The following is a 20,642-nucleotide window of genomic DNA, read 5'->3' on the forward strand; positions in this document are numbered from 1 at the left end:
AAATGAAATGGGAAAAATTAATGGCTACTGAGGATTCAAGGAGTTGAATTGGAAGCTGTGTACTTGCCTGAACCCGAAATTGGCTCTTGTGTTTCCCTTCATTTCAGATTCTTAAGTTTTTCTCTTTTGAGTTCAGAGAATTCCTTAAAGCTCCAAGGGTTTCACAGTCTCTTCCTTAACTGTAAGGGCATGACTCTGTAGGCTTGTCAGAAAGGAATTTGGGACAGGGCTTTATGACACAGGTTTCAACATTCTGGAATGTGCTGGTTTCAATAGCATGCCATGAAAACTGTCCAGGTCAGTGTCCCTCCTTCAAGAGCACTGAGTACCCACAGCCACTGGGACCCACTCTGAGAGAGCCAAAGACAGGCCATCAGCCAACACCTGCCAAGGCAGCACTGGCTTTCAGGTTACAATGAATCTGGACAAAACCGTCCCCCTTGTTGGGAGTCTCTTTCTCACAAGGTTAGTGTTACTTTCAGCACCAAAGGAATGCCGATCGAGTTCTCTGCTCTCAGACAGCAGTCGGATTCTTTGAGTCATTCCCTGACAACACTCTCCGCTTACATATCTTCTAAAAAAACACCACACTTGATATATTTTAGTAGGTTGGTGGAGAGAATCTATAAAGTTTAAGTTAAAAGGTAAACTCTGCTTTCTGGCAGCTCAATAGAAAACAAACTCTCCTGGGAGACAGATCATCTAGAGAAGAGTTTGTCAAACTCAGCACCATTGGGGGCCACATAATTCTTCGTGGGGGGTGTGGAGGGGCATCCTGTGAGCTATGGGATGTTTAGCAGCAGCATCCTTGGCCTTTATGTACTACATGCCAAGAGCAACCACACCACCCCTCAACACACAGAAGTGGAGATAATCAGAAATGCCTCCGACAACTGCCTTCCCCCTTCCCAATGGGGCCAGGCTGTCTGGGTTCATACCCTAACTCCACTGCAGCCTGGTTATGGGCTCTTGGGCCAATTCTTTACCTCTCCACATTTCAATTACCTCGTTGTTCAATGGGTATAAAAGTACCTCCTTCACAGGGTTATTTTGAGGAATAAATGAATCAGTTCAAGGGAAAGTTCTTGGCACAGAGCCTGGCACAGGGTACCACCCTCTTCCCAAGAAAGCCACCTGTAGTTATCATCTACACCATCACAGTCCTTCCTTCTCAGAGACACCCCTTCTCCTCAGTCCATCAGGGAGACGTGGAGAAAGGTAAAGATGGGATGCGAGCAAATCATGATACCTCATTTACAATAATATTTTCATTTTCTGCTCTAGTGTGGATGGTAACTACACCTGTTGAAGGAGAATACTTTCATAAATAAAAACTCCTGAGATCTGAGCCCAGGAAAGCATCCCACCAACGTGGGAAAAAGTTGTCCCATGGGCGTGGAGGCACTTCTCTGAAGCCCTCTTTATTGCCATTAAGGAACAAAGGAGGCAATCAGAACATTCATTTGCACCCACTGAAGCCACAAATACCAGCAGCAGAACAGGGCTGAGAAAGACGAGTTAAACAAGTTCTAGAGGGGACAATGGTATAAGAAAACAAAACCTTGAAATTCAAAATGGAAATGTGTAGGATGATGGGAAGGAAAGTGCTCATTAGGTTTAAACCATTTTTATAAAGTCAGTTTTAAGTCTTCTCATCAAAAGGAGAGGTTGGGGAGAAATCCTGCTTGTTCTACTTCATAACAGCTTATCAACAAGCAGTTAATGAATCACAAAACCCAAAATTTGCCTGATTGTGTCATGGAGATTATGCCACAGTGAAGAATCTGCCAAGTCCTTTCTAAGAAGTACTTTCCTCCAGCCCAACCCCAGACCCTGCCAAGCGCAATGATGGAGGCCACAGAGCCAAATATGCTCTGGGAAGGAGAACAGAAATGACCTCGTTTCAACAATTCCAGTGGCCACGACCTCAGAGCTGAGGTGGCCCAGCGGTTTCAAAGGGTTAGCAACGCACTCCTTTCTCACCAAATGAAATCCCATGTGCAACTCCAATGCACAAAACATAACACTACAAATGTTCTTACATATTGATACAACAGATATTTACCAAGTGCTTCTTAATGACCAGGCATCATTCTAGGAGCTAGTAGTACAGTCACTGCCCTTGTGAAGCTCTAGGGGATTTATATCAAACTTAGCAACCCCAAAATCCTACTCAAACTGGGACATGTCACAGCACCTAGGTTGAAAGCCTCTGATCCAGTCCAGGCCCTTTATTTTCGTGATAGGAAATCTGAGGACAAATCTAATGAAGGGCATCTGTGGACCAGCAAAAGCACATCGGTTGAGACAACTCAGCGGTCTGGAAGCAGGATGAGCTAATAACTCAGCCGCGGGTCCCACAATTCTGAATCCATAGTGCAATCAATTCACAGACATGCAAAACTACTAAAACATGGCCCCTTGAGTAAACGATGGTCTGTCGACTCTTAACAGGAAGGCAGTAAGTGTCTAAGTGTCTAATACAACGTGAAAGGTTTCCATCACAGCATAGTTAAAGTGATGGCATTTTATGGCTTACGATGAGTCAACCCTGGGGTGGCCACAAAGCTGAAGCTCTTGAAGCTGCAGGCTATGGCTGCCAAGTGCCCAATCCCCCTGATGTGCCCACTTCTCACTTCTGAAAAGCAAGCAAGTCCCTCCCCGAATCCCCCACACAACCCACATGCCTAGTCAACTGCTGGCCACTCTCCTTCCCCAAGACACCTCCAACCTGTGGCCATGACAAGCTGGCTATCTCTGAAGATGAGACTAGCTGCAGTGACTCTGTGCAAGGACAAACTTGCACATGCCTCCTGTCCTAGATTTTCCAGCAGTCAGGATTTCATATAATTCTGTTCTTCAGAATTCCCAAATGCCTGATAAATGGTGATATTTCAAAAAAATTGAAAACAGAAATGTCAGAAAATTACCTCAGGTTTGGAAAACCCAGAACTGCAACCAGACGGCCCTCAGAGGCAGGGAAGGAAGAGACAGAGGCCCATGGTAGCTCCTGGTTCTCACAGGGACCCTCCTACTGGGTCACCCTCAGTCATCTCTCTGTGGGAAAGCCTGGGGGCCACAGGAAAGGGCCTGGTGGCACAGCCTTTTCTCAGAGCTGAAGTAACAGCTTCACTGTTTTCCTACACCTGAGAAAACACTTTCTTACAGTTAATTTCTCTATTCCTCGGTCCCTCAAAGCTTCAGAAAGCCTTCTTTTCAGCTCTGCTCTCCTTGAAGTTTCTCTCTCCCTCCCAATTCTAGCTTGAAGGGGAAGGAATGAGTGTGTGTGCGCCGGCCCCCCAGGCAAATGTCCACAGTTAACCGTCTGCTTCATTTGAAGAGCTGCCCAGACACCCAGTGCGTTTTATCAGCAGCCCCCCTACCCTCTTCTGAACCAGGGCCTCAGGACAAGGTGACAGGGTTGTCAGGATGCTTTTGTTCAAGGACAGGAGGTCTCGATGGCACCAGACAGGGCAGAACTCACCGACATGTGCAACTCCCCCCGCAACTGCGCCCCCAACCTGAGAAACTTCCTGTTCTTAAAATACATCTGCAAAAGGAACCAAGGTCACATATGAGGGAGCTCATGAATCATGTTTTTCTATCAAAATATCACAGAAATGAAAATATTCTCATAGAAGGCCCTCCTCCCCAACCCCAACCTTCAACCTTCCTATTTTACACCCATCAGAGCACGGACTGTGCCAGCAAATAGGGCAGAGGGGAATCTAAGGGAGGTTCTCCTGGGGACATTCTTTTTAATGAAAGAAGTCACTCATTTTGGGGGTAGTGTTCCCTCTGCTGCTTAAAACCACAAAGATAGAGCCCTTCTATCAGGCCTAGACTGGGAAGAACAGTACCTCAGCATCAAAATCAAACAGAGGGACCACAGAGCTAGGCAGACACACACACTCAATGAACTATTACTGGACTACAAGGTAAACAGGCCCAAGGGGTGGGCAGTTCAGGAAATGGGCCTTAATTACTGCTATTTGTTCAGTCAAACCTAGCATTTCTCAAGCCAGCTGGGTGGAGTGGACGGAGGGCGGATGGCGTAGAGGGCTCCAGGGAAGAGTCTGGATCTGTCTGGTCCCTCCCTCCTTCCCCTAGGGAAATCCAAGGCCGGGTTCAAAGGGCCCAAGCTTGGGAGTTGGCAGGTTGGGGCCACGGTAGGGCTGAGGGATGTAGTCTCTGAAGTGGGGAGTCCCCACCCTCTATGGAGAAGAGGAATCAGCCAGCACGAGGCCTGAGCACCCACGCAGGAAGCTGGGAGGATGGGGGCGGCAATGAAGTCAAAGCCCTTAGTGGTGGAGGCGGGAGAGGGAGGCCTGGGAAGCTAAGAGCAGCAGGAGCGAGGAGAAAAGCAGGTCTGGTGGGGATGTGGTGTGAGCACAGGACCACGGACAAGATCCTGGACCAGGGGATAGTCAAAGGAAGTGTAGGAAGGCCCCCAAACAGATTGGCCCAGAGCAGAACATGACTGGCAAGTTCTTAAGTACCTGAGCTCCATGGTGCCTAGTGCGAGGCAGCAGCATGGGCATCACTGGGAGCCCGTCAGGTCTCAGAATTAGAACCTGCATTTAATAAGCTCCCCAGGTGATCTGTGGCTCCTTCAAATTCACGCCCAAGCTCAGGGAATCCAGGGAGGGCTTCTCTTCTGCAGTGGCAGAGCCTCCTGTTCTGTGGATATGGAACAAGCCAAAGGCAGGCGCGGCCGTGTGTTTAAGGAAGACATTCCATTCCCTCACAGCAAGTTCCTCAGTCTCCACTCAGGAGGCCTCTTCAGGAATGGCAGATGGGGACACACATCTCCAGGGGGATCAAGCACTGTTTCAATATGACAAGGGGATTGTGACAGACAAGTATACAGTCCCTGAAAAAGATGCCATTAAATAATTAATATGAGAAAATGCTCATGGACACATCTCTGGGAAAAGATAGAGAAAACAAACAGACTAAAATATTAACCAGAGCTGTGATTTTATATCATGTTTGTCTTCTTTACCTTGTCCCTGTTTTTCCAGATTTTCAACATCAGGATGGATTTAAAAAAGAAAACTATGCAAAATCTTAACAGGTGAAGAGTAAAAGAGTAGAAATCTTCTGACCCAGAAAAAAAAGTACAAAGCCCACTTAACTCACTACCTTCCACATACGCAATGCCTTGCTATTTATAAAATTCATTCTCTTGGGGTAGGTTATAGAACAAGACAACCTTGGCAAAATAAAAGATATCAGAAGGGAAGAAATACCATAAAATGAGTTTCAAGGATCACTTTATCTACAACGGCCCCAACCACACTATCTGGAGTAAACCCCCCTAAGATGCTGCTTTGAAGTGGGGAGCATCCTACTGTACCATCCTCCCTGTAGAAGAGTTACCCTACCATGCAACCAGAGAGGGACCACTGTTCTGAGGTCATTTCTCAGTGGCATGGCAAAGGCTTTGCTGGCCCACAGTCTCCAGCCACTGTTTCTCATCATCACAGGCAAGTTCAGTGTCTACAACTTGAGAACTGGTGATACGGTGGTCCTTGAACACACATTTACTCTATAAGAACAAAACTGGGTCACATGGAACTAGACCTGAAACTGTGGGCTCATCTACTCCAACCCCAGAGTCTTATGCTCTGTTCCTTCTCCCACTCCTGTGTCACATGCTGGGCCAAAGAGCTTGTTACTGAAATTAAATCACTGTAGTTTTTTCCCTAACTTGCAGGAACAAAAAAAAAAAAAAATATATATATATATATAATTTTCTATATTCTTGCTGCTCTGGTATCTGGGACCTAACTGACCCAAAAGGGTCTGCTCCTTTCAGGGCTAGCTAATTCCTGAAAGAAACTGCAAGTTGCTCAATTGTGTCCACCTCTTCGGGACTCCATGGACTATATAGTCCATGGAATTCTCCAGGCCAGAATACTGGAGTAGGTAGCCTTTCCCTCCTCCAGGGGATCTTCCCAACCCAGGGATCGAACCCAGGTCTTCTGCATTGTAGGCAGATTCTTTACCAACTGAGCCACAAGGGAAGCCCCCTAGCTAATCCCTAGATGTAGCAAATAAATCCTCTATAAGTAAACCTCTCACATGTAAACTAGTCAACCCAGGGTCATATTCTGAATCACCCCTACTATCTGGCTCTTAGGCTCCAGGAAGTAATATCTCTCCACCATGACCATCCCAGAGTTAACATACCAGACATAGACACCACCTCCTCTACGCCCCAGAGCCCACTGACGTTACCCAAACCAGCCAACCCTAAACGTGCTCACCCTGCCCTGCCTTCCCAAGGAAGCCACGATAAAGACTTTCCCTCACTCCTCCTGCCTCCTGACCCTGCTGCTTCCCCGTGTGGCCCAGCATGGCATGGGGACCCCTATAACAAACTATCTTTTCAATGGCAGTCATCTCTTGATCTGTTGGCTTCACCACACTCAAATGAAAATTAAACCTTCATTTTAAAACAAACCCCCATAATGGCCTCATTTTCTCAATTTTCATTTCTTAATTCCATATATTTTTCCTTAAGCCTTCACCACATGCTCTCAATTATGTATGGACAGATGGGAAACAGAAAGAACACATCATAAATATTAATAAAAAGCCAGGAATTAGAAGATGACATTTAGCTTGCTTTTTCATGAATAAATGCTTGGGATTTTATAGGACATATATATAATAATCACATTCTGCTACATAATCATATCTAGTTCATATCACTAACTTTCTCACAGTGCTCAGTAAGGAACTCCACACTTTACAGAGAGTATCTCACCCCAAGGACAAGTTCGAGAGTCAATGTTCTAATCAAATTAAAACTCATCTCACAGAGTAAATTCCTGGTACCTTTGGTTTCCAGAATAACTTGAAGCATTCCAAAGCAGGAAAAACAAAACAAAAAGAAGGAGCTACCAGAAAACAAACAGAAATCCATTTAACCTTTGATGATAAAATGTGTCCCACTCACCAACTAGACAGCAAGAAGGGCTTGACTGCCAGGCATTTTAGCCAAAGTCCAGTTTTCCCAAAGAAGGCAAGGGAGAAACTGGAGAAAACTAGAAAAAATAGGGTAAGATAAGCAGCAAAAATAAAATTAACATAAGCAACAGCTACTGGCAAGTGTGTACAAAAACAATTCATTGAGCACCTATTAACTAAAACATATACCTAAGCCTGGCATGCTGCAGTCCATGGGGTCGCAGAGTCGGATACGACTTAGCGACTAACAACAATACCTCATTAGATTCTTTATATACACTACAGAGTTTAATGTTCATCATAACCCTGTTGTTCTCATCTACCTCTACTATAGATGGAAAAGTTGATCAAAGAATAAAGTAGGTGGAAGAACCGGGATTTCTGCCTCAGTTGGGGGTCACCCCTCTCCATCTCTGTTTAATGTATCAAGGTTTAATTATCAATGTGACATTTTAATCACACCTTCAGAAACTTCCATTCTATCCTGATAATAATCCTATGCGACAAACATGGAGTGTAACTTTCTTGCCACTACAGAGATGAACCTAAAGCCTTGAACTCATTCTTGTTCTTTCTCATCCTCCACAAGGATGAGAGCAGTGAGCAGCAAAGCCCTGAAGGTGCAAGGACCGGAGACTTGTGACACAGGAAAGATAAAGACAGCAGCTCTGCCACCTCAACAGTGCCTGGGAAGCACAGGGTGGGTTTGTGTGCATGTGTGACAAGCACCTCCACACACATATGTGTCTGCACATAGGCAGGTGCGCCTAGGAAGAGCAAATGAAACTCCAGGGACAGAACACAGCCCCAGCCCTACTTCAAAGCGTCAAACTTTGCAGCAAGTTCCACAAGTTAAGAATGCAAAGAATCGTACGCTGTTCTGCCATTAAAACACTGGAAATTAAAGCTAGGAGTGTCTTTAAAAAGAAAGAAAGAAAGAAACCTGGCAGTGTCTTAAGCAACCAGGGAGATCATTCTACCCAGTTGAGTTCAGTCACTCACTCGTGTCCAACTCTGGGACCCCATAGACTACAGCATGCCAGGCTTCTCTGTCCATCACCAACTCCCAGAGCTTGCTCAACTCATGTCTATTGAGTCTCTGATGCCATCGAACCATCTCATCCTCTGTCATCCCCTTCTCCTTCTGCCTTCAATCTTTCTCAGCATCAGGGTCTTTTCTAAGGAGTCAGTTCTTCGCATCAGGTACTCATTATAAATAATAGCTACAAACAATTTCTTAAACATTTCCTCTGTAACAAGGCACTATACTAAGCTGTTTTCAAGACATTTTTTGATTTAACCTTTTGCGGGGAGGGGGTACCAAGGCATGTGGGATCTTAGTTCCCCAACCAGGAATTGAACCCGTGCTCCCTGCAGTGGCAGTGCAGAGTCCTAATCACCAAACCACCAGGAATCCCTTGATTCAATCTTCAAGAGCACTATGATGTATCACGATCCCCATTTTATAGATGAGGAAACCTCAGCCTCTGACTGCAAAGCCCATCAGAATTCCAAGAATGGTTTTCACGTCACCTCATCCCCAGGAGAACTGGAGTACACTGTTTTGAAGCCTCTTCCACCTGCTTCCATACAGAGACGTAAAATCAAGACAGCCTCTAAAGCACCTTCATGCACACAAGATCTGAGGCCCATCGATCTGCATCTTCCTCACCGACCCTCACTCAGCACCATACCAGAGGCTTGTTACAGGAAAGTACAGCCACGGTCTCCAGCATCCAAGCATCATTCTGTGGCAGAGGGCACATCACCCCCAACATGAGTGACTTCATTAAAAAGAATGCCCCAGGAGAACCTCCCTTAGATTCCCCTCTAACCTACTTGGTGGCACAGCCAGGATTAAATATATGAAGGTGAAGGTTGGGGTTGGGGAGGAGGACCTTGTATGAGAATATTTTCATTTCTGTGATATTTTGGTAGAAAAACGTGATTCATGAGCTCCCTTGGTTCCTGTTGTGGATGTATTTTAAGAACAGTAACAGGAAGTTTCTCAGGTTGGGGGTGCAGTCGCGGGAGGAGTTGCATGTATCAGAGAGTTTGGTCCTGTCTGGCACCATCGAGGCCTCCTGTCCGAACAAAAGCATCCTAACAAACCCTGTCACCTTGTCCTGAGGCCCTGGTTCAGAAGAGGGTAGGGGGGCTGCTGATAAAACGCACTGGGTGTCTGGGCAGTTCTTCAAATGAAGCAGACGGTTAACTGTGGACATTTGCCTGGGGGAAGGGCACACACCTCTTCATTCTGAACAGCATGTGGCATTGTTTACTTTTCTTGTAAGCTGTGGCAGCAGTAGTAATAAATTCTTTTTTTTTATAGTAGAAAATTGTATTGTGTAGTTTCTAGGTGCCAGGTGAGGTCCTAAATTCCTAACATAGATTCATTTCATCCTCAAATCCTGTGATGCCGATACAATTCACCAGTTTTTCAATAGCATTTTTGCCATCTTTTCACAAATGAGAAAGTACTACTAAACTTTTTGGCATGAAAATGTACTACATTAAAAAAAAAAAAAAGGAAAAAAGAAAATGTACTATATTAAGAATCAGAAAAAAAATTTAGAAGCTATTCTGACTTTGAATGAGTGACAGAAAGAGAAAAAGTTAAAAAGAATGTTGACTCCAGTTTTTTTTTCTTTTTCACAAATGAAAAAACTGAGGTCAGCAGAAGTGAGGCAACTTTCCTAAGGTCCTGAGAAGTGAACTCAACCAGCCAGGTCCTAACACTCAAACCCAAACCTTTATGGCACCATCAGTAAGATGGAGCATGCATCAGGAGGTGCTGAGTCAGTTACTCAGTTCAATCGCTCAGTCATGTCTGACTCTTTGCAACCCCGTGAACTACAGCACGCCAGGCCTCCCTGTCCATCACCAACTCCCGGAGTTCACTCAAACCCACATCCATTGAGTCGGTGATGCCATCCAACCATCTCATCCTCTGTCATCCCCTTCCCCCACCTTCAATCTTTACCAGTATCAGGGTCTTCTCCAAAGAGTCAGTTCTTCGCATGAGGTGGCCAAAGTATTATTAGAATTTCAGCTTTAGCATCAATGAATATTCCAATATTCCAGACTGATTTCCTTTAGGATGGACTGGTTGGGTCTCCTTGCAGTCCACGGGACTCTCAAGAGTCTCCTCCAACACCACAGTTCAAAAGCATCAATTCTTCAGCGCTCAGCTTTCTTTATCGTCCAACTCTCACATCCATACATGACTACTAGAAAAACCATAGCCTTGACTAGGTGGACCCTTGCTGGCAAAGTAATGTCTCTGCTTTTAATATGCTGTCTAGGTTGGTCATAACTTTTCTTCCAAGGAGCAAGCATCTTTTAATTCCATGGCTGAAGTCACCATCTTCAGTGATTTTGGAGCCCCCCAAAATAAAGTCTCTCACTGTTTCCATTGTTTCTCCATCTATTTGCCATGAAGTGATGGGACTGGATGCCATGATCTTAGTTTTTTGAACGTTGAGTTTTAAGCCAACTTTTTCACTCTTTCACTTTCATCAGGAAGCTCCTTAATTCTTCTTCACTTTCTGCCATAAGGGTGGTATCATCTGCATATCTGAGGATATTGATATTTCTCCCAGCAATCTTGATTCCAGCAATCTTGTGCTTCTTCCAGCCCAGCATTTCTCATGATGAACTCTGCATATAAGTTAAATAGCAGGGTGACAATATACAGCCTTGACAATCTCCTTTTCCTATTTGGAACCAGTCTGTTGTTCCATGTCCAGTTCTAACAGTTGCTTCCTGACCTGCATACAGATTTCTCAGGAGGCAGGTCAGGTGGTCTCGTATTCCCAGCTCTTGAAGAATTTTCCACAGTTTATTGTGATCCACACAGTCAAAGGCTTTGGCATAGTCAATAAAGCAGAAGTAGATGCTTTTCTGGAACTCTCTTGCTTTTTCCATGATCCAATGAATGTTGGCAATTTGATCTCTGGTTACTCTACCTTTTCTAGATCCAGCTTGAATATCTGGAAGTTCACGGTTCATGTACTGTTGAAGCCTGGCTTGAAGAATTTTAAGCATTATTTGCTAGCGTGTGAGATGAGGGCAACTGTGCAGTAGTTTGAGCATTCTTTGGCATTGCCTTTCTTTGGGACTGGAATGAAACCTTTTCCAGTCCTGTGGCCACTGTTGAGTTTTCCAAATTTGCTGGCATCTTGAGTGCAACACTTTCACAGCATCATCTTTTAGGATTTGAAATAGCTCAACTGGAATTACATCATCACCTCTAGCTTTGTTCATAGTGATGCTTCCTAAGGCCCACTTGACTTCACATTCCAGGATGTCTGGCTCTTGGTGAGTGATCACACCATCGTGATTATCTGGGCCGTGAAGATCTTTCTTGTATAGTTCTTCTGGGTATTCTTGCCACCTCTTAATATCTTCTGCTTCTGTTAGGTCCATACCTTTTCTGTCCTTTATTGTGCCCATCTTTGCATGAAATGTTCCCTTGGCATCTCTAATTTTCTTGAAGAGGTCTTTAGTCTTTCCCTTTCTATTGTTTTCCTCTATTTCTTTGCATTGATCACTGAGGAAGACTTTTTTTCTCCCCTGGGTATTCTTTGGGACTCTGCATTCAAATAGGTGTATCTTCCTTTTCTCCTTTGCCTTTAGCTTCTCTTCTTTTCTCAGCTATTTGTAAGGTCTCCTCAGATAACCATTTTGCCTTTTTGCATTTCTTTTTCTTGGGGATGGTCTTGATCCCTGCCTCCTGTACAGTGTCCATAGTTCATCAGGTATTCTATCAGATCTAATTCCTTGAGTCTATCTGTCACTTCCACTGTATAATCATAAGGGATTTGATTTAGGGCATACCTGAATGGTCTAGTGGTTTTCTCTACTTTCTTCAAGTCTGAATTTGGCAATAAGTTCATGATCTGAGCCATAGTCAGCTCCCGGTCTTGCTTTTGCTGACTGTATAGAGCTTCTCCATCTTTGGCTGCAAAGAATATAGTCAATCTGATTTCAGTGTTGACCATCTGGTGATGTCCATGTGTAGAGTCTTCTCTTGTGTTGTTGGAAGAGGGTGTTTGCTATCACCAGTGCGTTCTCTTAGCAAAACTCTATTAACCTTTGCCCTGCTTCATGCTGTACTCCAAGGTCAAATTTGCCTGTTACTCCATGTATTTCTTGACTTCCTACTTTTGCATTCCAGTCCCCTATAATGAAAAGGACATCTTTTGGGGGTGTTAGTTCTAGAAGGTCTTATAGGTCTTCATGAAACCACTCAACTTCAGCTTCTTCAGCATTACTGTTTGGGGCATAGACTTGGATTACTGTGATATTGAATGGTTTGCCTTGGAAATGAAGAGAGATCATTCTGTCATTTTTGAGATTGCATCTGAGTACTGCATTTCGAACTCTCTTCTTGACTATCATCGCTACTCCATTTCTTCTAAGGGATTCTTGCCCACAGTAGGAGATATAAAGGTCATCTGAATTAAATTCAACCAGTCCAGTCCATTTTAGTTCGCTGATTCCTAAAATATTGATGTTCACTCTTGCTGTCTCCTGTTTGACCACTTCCCATTTGCCTTGATGCATGGATCTAACATTCCAGGTTTCAATGCAATATTGCTCTTTACAGCATTGGACTTTACTTGCATCACCAGTCACATCCACAACTGGGTGTTGTTTTTGCTTTGGCTCCACCTCTTCTGGAGTTAGTTCTCCACTGATCTCCAGTATCATATTGGGCACCTATCGACCTGGGGAGTTCATCTTTCAGTGTCCTATCTTTTTGCCTTTTCATACTGTTCATGGGGTTCTCAAGGCAAGAATACCGAAGTGTTTTGCCATTGTCTTCTCCAGTGGACCACGTTTTGTCAGAACTCTCCACTATGACCCGTCCATCTTGGGTGGCCCTACATGGCATGGCTCATAGTTTCACTTAGTTAGACAAGGCTGTGGTCCATGTCCTCAAACTCTAACCATCCTTTATCAGTAATCTTTGCTTCTCTTTTCTCATATCTTTCTAATTCTTCCTCAGTATATTGTGGTTTTTCCTGTTTCATAGAACTTGTCCAGATCAAAGTCATCTGCAGTGAAGCGGTTTCATAAAGCGCCGCATTTCTTTTGACAGTCAGCCAGCTGATTACCCTTGGCTACTTTACTCCAGTCCCTGCTGTGCCCTTTGCAAGGCATAACAGCTACTTCTTTAGGACTATATACAGCAGTTAAAAGTCTCTCAATCTCTATGAAATGCTTAATAGATTCTCCTGTTGCCATTTTAAACTGTCATGGCCATGTAATATCACAAGGAAGATCAGGGGTGTCTTCTTTAAGCTCGGGGGATCAAATTTATCCCAGTTTTTCAGGATAAAGTTCAAAGGAGTGAGGCTGGAATTGTTAGCTCCCATTTTGTCTGCTTTAAATCCACCAAGGTTGTCCAAATGACTGAAAATGTCAGTAACACTCCAAACAAAAAACAGATCAAGTTCAAGGGGGTTGTGATGCTCCTTGTCCTTGCAGGAGTCCACGTGGTATGAAGCAGCACTGTGGCAAGAGTCCCTTAGTAGCCACCATGTCTTGGGTCCTCTGGATGGCTTTCTGGCTGCAACTAGAGGAGCTGAGATGTGAACTCAACCAGCCAGGTCCTAACACTCAAACCCAAACCTTTATGGTACCATCTGTAAGATGGATCAGGCATCAAGAGGTGCTGAGATGCACTCATGATACAATGACATTTTACAGAGAGGGATGATGTTTAAAAGTTCCTAGCAATTATTTTGGACTCCAGTTTAAAAACAGACACTAAGCATAAAATAGAATGAAACTGAATTTGGCACTTGTAGCAAGCCTAAAATCTGAACTACAAACCAAACATTTTATCATTAGCCTTCTTCTTTCAACAATTACATTAAGTAAAAAAAAAAAAAATTAAGTTGCCTGCATTCTCAATCAATGATTCTTCACAAAATGTCCATTTCTAAACTGTTCCATGATTCATATTTTCCCTGCTGTTGACATTAGAATACCTCCCACACTTTCTAATTAAAAAAAAAAAAAAAAACCTCTTCCAAATGAATTACACAACAAGATACAAAAGCAAAAGACAGAAAACAAAAATTATATTTAGACTTAAAGCAAATTTCATAAGTTCAGAAGATCCTCTTTCCCTTAAAATATCACCTCAATACGTCACACACATAGAAAAATTTGTTTCTAATTTAATTATTAGGGGTCATATCTTCAGAGACTGCATAAAATGAAATAGTTTTCTGACTAACCTTTGAAGTTATCAAATAACTGAAAAGTGATCAATATAAACAAACAAGAATTTGAACTCACCACATTAAACATTCATAGTTTAAGTCAACACTAGGCAAGGGCAAAAGTAAACAAAGTTCAGAAACTTGCTCCCTAATGTAGGTAGGAATCTCCTGGCTGGTGCAGTAATGCAAACAGACTTATTACTCCATATCAAAGCAATAATGATGACTTCTGTAAGAACATGAGCCCCAAGTCCTCAGCCCACATTCCTGATACATAAAAGTGTTCAACATTAGCTTTTACTAAATGCTCATTCCATGCAATACAAGGTCACTTAACATCTCTGCACCTCCATCACTTTATCTACAAAATAGAGATAATAGTAGTTCCAACACCATAGGACAGAAAATGTAGTAAAACACTCAAACAACCATGGTAGGTACCAACATTATTCTTCTCGCTCTCGAAAGCTCAGAGGCTTAAAAGGCTGGGATCTGAACCTGGTTGTTGCAAAGTAACTGGCATCTCATTTCCTTCAACTCAAACCTAGAGCTGATGCTTAGGGAGATTTACCTGGCTGCCAGCTCTCCTCCCACTACACAAGGGACAAAGGGACAAGGAACATAAGGGTTTTCTTCTTCTTGGCAACTCAACCTGCTCCAGGAACGTGCAGCTTCAGTATCCTCAGTCCCATCACCCAAACCTCACATCTAACCAAAAAGTTATTCCCCCTTGCATTTCAGTTTTCCTCAAGGGGTTGGTGAGAGGTGGGAGGGCATGTTTCATGACTGCTGCTGCTGCTAAGTCACTTCAGTCGTGTCCGACTCTGTGTGACCCCATAGATGGAAGCCCACCAGGCTCCCCCGTCCCTGGGATTCTCCAGGCAAGAACACTGGAGTGGGTTGCCATTTCCTTCTCCAATGTGTGAAAGTGAAAAGTGAAAGTGAAGTCGCTCAGTCGTGTCTGACCCTTAGCGATCCCACGGACTGCAGCCTACCAGGCTCCTCCATCCATGGGATTTTCTAGGCAAGAGTACTGGAGTGGCTTGCCATTTCCTTCTCCGGTTTCATGACTACCTAACAACAAACAACAACAAAGGGAACTGCTCCCATTTCTGCAACATTCACTTCCCAGTGCCAGGATGGACTCTCTCACACACGGACAACTTCTCCCAACCTGTGAGACACTTACTTTTGTTACTCTCCCCACCATAGCAATGAGAAGTTTAGCTCAAGGAAATGAGTTGCCCATGTTCATAGCTTATTAAGAGTGAGGACAGGCCCTAAAAGCAGGTGTGATTTAAAGTCAGCACTCTTAACTGCCTCACCAAACTAAACGTGGAAAAGAAAAAAAGAGGAATTGGCACTTTTAAAAACAATAATTGTTTTGGAAAAACCAATCAAAATTTATTTTACAATTAAGCTATTGCTTAATAAATGACAGTATTACATGAAGAACTGGCTAGTGCTTCATACAGCAAGGAAGTGTACTTCAGTCAGTCCAGACAACTCCATGACTCAGGAGCACAGTTTAACTGTGATATAGGGATGACTCCAGTTTCTACTGCCACAGTATTTATACTTTGTGATTTGTACAAACAAAACCATCTCTCATGCCTCCAACAACATCTACTACAATCCTGTGTAACTTACAATTAGACCTCTGTAAATACTTAATCTCATGATCACACAAAGAAATGAGTCAACTCTCTAAGAATGACTGGTCATCAGTCCCCAAAGTGCAACCTCCAGTCCACTGATCAACAGTCCCACTGTGTCCAAACCCCAGATGAGCAATTCCTCCAACATAGGGTCAATTTCAAAAACTTAACAGAATTGAGAGCCTAAAAATAAACCCTAACATTTATGGTTAATTTATTTCTGCCAAGTGGGCTGAGTTAATTCATTGAAGAAAAAAGATACTCTCTTTTTTTCAGCTTTATTGTGATAAAATTGACAAAACTGTAAAGATATTTAAAGTGCACATTATGATATACATTGAAAGGATTCTGCCCATCTAGTTAATTACCACATCCATCGCCTCACATATTTATCTTTTTGTGTGTGAGAACATTACAGTTCTCCTTAGAAAATTTCAATTATATATAGTGTTATGCAAGAGTGTTCTCAACTACAGTCACCATATTCTATATTAATATTAGATCCTCAGGTCTCATTCATCTTATACTGAAAGTTTATACCCTTTAACCAACATTTGCTTATTTCCTCCAACCCCTAGCAACTACTTTTCTATTGTTTTTGTGAGTATGACATTTTATTTAGATTCCAAGTATAAGTGATACTATGCAATATTTGCCTTTCTGCTTCTGACTTAACATAATGCCTCAAGGTCTATCTGTGTTGTTGTACATCTTATTCTCTCTTCATCTGTTGATGAACACGTAGGTTGGAAAAAAACAATATTTTCAATAAATGGTGCTAGAACTGGATATCCAAATGCAAAAGAATAAAGTTGGATCTCTTCGTTATACCATACACAAAAAAAAGAACTCGAAAAATGGACCAAAAGCCTAACCGTATGAGCTAAAACTATGGAACTCTTAGAAGAAAACACAGGACTAAATCTTCATAACCTTGGGTTGGGCAAAGCTTTTCTAGAGGAAAGATGAGAGCATAAGCAAGAAAAGAAAAAAAGATACATTCAGTTCAGTTCAGTCGCTCAGTCGTGTCCGACTCTTTGCGACCCCATGAATCATCAAAATCAAAAGCATTCAAGCTGCAGGTGATACCATTGAGAAACTGAAAAGACGACTCACAGAATGAGAGGGAACACATGCAAATCACATGTCTTATGGAGCTGGTATCTAGAATGTAAAAAGAACTCTTAAAATTAAATTAAAAAAAAAACAGTTTAGAAATGAGCAAAGAACCCAGTTCGATCACTGGGTTGGGAAGATCCCCTGGCAAAGTGAATGGCGTCCCATTGCACTATTCTTGTCTGGAAAATTCCATGGACAGAGGAGCCTGGCGGGCTACAGTCCATGGGGCTGCAAAGAAGAGGACATGACTGAGCAACTGGGCACCATAAAGGATCTGAATTGACATTTCTCCAAAGAATAATATGAATGGACGATAAGCACCTGAAGAGATGCTCAACATCCTCAGTTATTAGGGAAATCAAACCAAATAAGATATCACTTCACACACTAGAATGGATATAATCCAAATTTTTTTTAAAAAGAGGAAAAACTGTTGGTGAGGATACAGATAAATTAGAACCCACATACATTGCTGGTGTGAATACCTCTTTGGAAAACTATTTATTTGAAACAGCCATAACGTGGAAACAACCCATCTCATTCTCTGTCATCCCCTTCTCCTCCCGCCCCCAACCTTTCCCAACATAAGAGTCTTTTTCAGCTATCAACTGAAAAAACGGGTGAGTAAAATGTGGTACACTGCATGAAAAGGAATGAAGTATTGACTCAGACTACTACTCAGATGAATCTCGAAAACAAGCGAAAGAAGCCCGTCATAAAAGTCATGGAAACGTGTACAGCTCCATCCACATACAATATCCAGGACAGGTAAATGGATCGAGTCAGCAAGTGAATTAGCGGTTGTCAGGGTTCTGAAGAGGTCTGAGCAGAAACTGGGAACAACTGCTAATGATCCCAGAGGTGATAAAAATGTCCTAATATTAGGCTGTAGTGATGGCTATAAAAGCCTGTGAATATACTAAAAACACTGAATTTTTAACATTTTCAATGGATGAGCTATATGGTATGTGAACTACATCTCAAAACTATTTTATTTTTATAAGGAATTTCTTTAAATAAAAAATAATCTAATATAGCCATTTTTAGACAAATAAGAAAGTAGTTGAGCTTCCCTGGTGGCTCAGTGGTAAAGAATCCGCCTGCCAATGCTTGAGATGTGGGTTCAGGGTCGCTGGGTGGGGAGAACTCCTGAAGGAGGAAATGGCAACCCACTCCAGTATTCTTGCCTGTGAATTCCCATGGACAGAGGAGCCCTGGCGGGCTACAGTCCATGGGGTGCAAAGATTCAGACACGACTGAGAGACTGAAAAACAGCAATAAAGTAAGTTCAGTTCAGTCGCTCAGTCGTGTCCGACTCTCCGCGACCCCATGAATCACAGCACGCCAGGCCTCCCTGTCCATCACCAACTCCCAGAGTTCACCCAAACTCATGTCCACAGAGTCGGTGATGCCATCCAGCCATCTCATTCTCTGTCGTCCCCTTCTCCTCCCGCCCCCAACCTTTCCCAACATAAGAGTCTTTTCCAGTGAGTCAACTCGTCGCATGAGGTGGCCAAAGTACTGCAGTTTCATCTTTAGCATCAGTCCTTCCAGTGAACACCCAGGATTGATCTCCTTTAGAATGGACTGGTTGGATCTCCTTGCAGTCCAAGGGACTCTCAAGAGTCTTCTCCAACACCACAGTTCAAATTCTTCGGCGATCAGCTTTCTTCACAGTCCAACTCTTCCCCCCAAAAAAAGAAAAAAGGGAAATCTCAAATAATTTTAAAAGGTTGGATATTTCTGCTCAACAGAGAAGTAAATGCTTGGGCACTGCTCCAACTCCACTTTAAGAATAAAAATAAAACTATGAGGTTTTTTGAACACCTGTTAATTTAAACAGGAATAAAGCATCCCCAAGGGCAAATTCCCAGCACTTTCGAGCTGAAATTGTTCCCTGTGATTCTTAAATTATTGGTCAGCTGTCAAATGCTCTGTAAAGTTTACATTAAGTGTTTCATGGATCTTTCAACACTGAGTTTTCTTGAGACTGCACAATTTGGAAATGGTTGATTCTTAGTACTGGAGCTCCCATTCCTCTAACAATTTGCTTGTACCAAAAACGGCCCTTTCAATACTTCCTAGTAACCCAGAGCCCACTGCAGCACTCTGACAAAGACTGATTCGACAGCTTAACTGTAATCTTGGCACCCACTTTTATGAGTGGCACATTTTTTTCTCCTCGTTCTCGGAGAAGGCAATGGCAAGCCACTCCAGTACTCTTGCCTGGAAAATCCCATGGATGGAGGAGCCTGGTAGGCTGCAGTCCGTGGGATCACTAAGGGTCGGACACGACTGAGCGACTTCACTTTCACTTTTCACTTTCACACATTGGAGAAGGAAATGGCAACTCACTCCAGTGTTCTTGCCTGGAGAATCCCAGGGACGGGGGAGCCTGGTGGGCTTCCGTCTATGGGGTCACACAGAGTCGGACATAACTGAAGTGACGCAGCAGCAGCAGCATTCACCTCAGTACATTTTGGTCAAGAAAAGCCTCATTTACATATGTAAACTGTGGGTGGGGCAGATAAAAATAAATTACATCATTTACCAACTGTTGTGGAACCAAACTGATCATCTCAGTTTCCTGTCCCCTTGGACTCAGGCTGCCAATCACCAGAACTGGCTCTTAACTACTCAACTGTACTGCCTCTGGACTATCCACACAAAAAAGCAACTAAATGCACGCTGGAAAAATGTCTAAATGAACCCTCTGGCCATAAAGCAAGCTTTTCCTTCTCCTATCAAATACACTTTATCTAACTAGCTTAAACACTCAACCTTAATATGATACTTCGGAGCAACATGTAAAGTAAACTACGCCCAAAATACAACCTGCCGTCTGTATGTCAAGTCTTGAACACACATTATGGGAGTCAAGGTGGTGCGTTGGTCCAATTATTACATTGCTGTGCCCTTTTTCCATCTCTGTATGCACTAGGAAGTAGGATCCAGTCCATGCTGCAGTTTTCAACTATATGAAAAAAGCACCGAGTGGTTCTTATCTGGGAAGCACCATTCCACCCTTCTGTGGCCATGTGCGCTGTTGTTAATAAAGGTGGTGGCAGTATTTTTACAGAGACTGTTGAGTGTTGCTGACATCTGACTGGCTTAGCTTAGATACTGCATGTTACCAAGCATACTATTAATAAATGCCAGCTCAGGACTCCCTCAAGAGAAAGAACTGCTTCACCCAAAATACAAACAGCACTGCCCCAGGGACCCACTAGTTAAGATCATTCCTCCCAAATGCCACAACTCAATTAATTACAGCTTTTTCTTCAACCCTTCCTTATAGAATTGATAACTGTGTTTGATGAGGAGCTCCCTGTTTTGCTTATAGTAACTCAAGCATTTATATCCCTCTCAGTCTTAGAAAGATTGGGAAGGGAGAATGGCAGAACAGTGCTGGGAGGAGGAGAAGCGGGGCATCTAAAATCTGGGAATATGGTTGGTCTCACAATGAAGGGCAGATGGGAGAAACGACAGCCCCTTCCAGTGCTCTGCAGCCTGCTTCCTTTCTGCCACGCCACAGCAGGAAAGTGAAGTCAGAGCCTTAGCTCTGCCGGACCTCTGGCTTCCAAGAAAATACAATCCCATGACAACCCACATCCCTCTCCTCCCCGCTCACCCCCACCCATCCCATCAT

At 43.3% G+C, this 20,642-nt stretch overlaps 1 protein-coding gene across 4 annotated transcripts in view; it reads right to left on the reverse strand.

The window, feature by feature from the left end:
* The window catches only part of SERINC5 (serine incorporator 5), a 107,814-nt gene that overhangs the window by 67,731 nt on the left and 19,441 nt on the right, over window positions 1-20,642 (reverse strand). Inside the window, exon 1 of one of the 4 annotated variants that reach the window (XM_088839903.1) lies at window positions 4,500-5,699. The exons of the other annotated variants lie outside the window; for them this stretch is intronic. Within the exon in view, the coding sequence (XP_088696029.1) occupies window positions 4,500-4,580 (81 nt within the window). The 5' untranslated portion in view covers window positions 4,581-5,699. Of the gene's footprint in view, window positions 1-4,499; window positions 5,700-20,642 lie in introns of those variants that run through there. 4 annotated transcript variants of the gene reach the window in all.

Source organism: Moschus berezovskii, chromosome 9 (assembly GCF_049115385.1).
Source record: "Moschus berezovskii isolate FMDL1 chromosome 9, NW_MosBer_1.0, whole genome shotgun sequence".
In the NCBI taxonomy this organism is placed as follows: Eukaryota; Metazoa; Chordata; class Mammalia; order Artiodactyla; family Moschidae; genus Moschus; species Moschus berezovskii.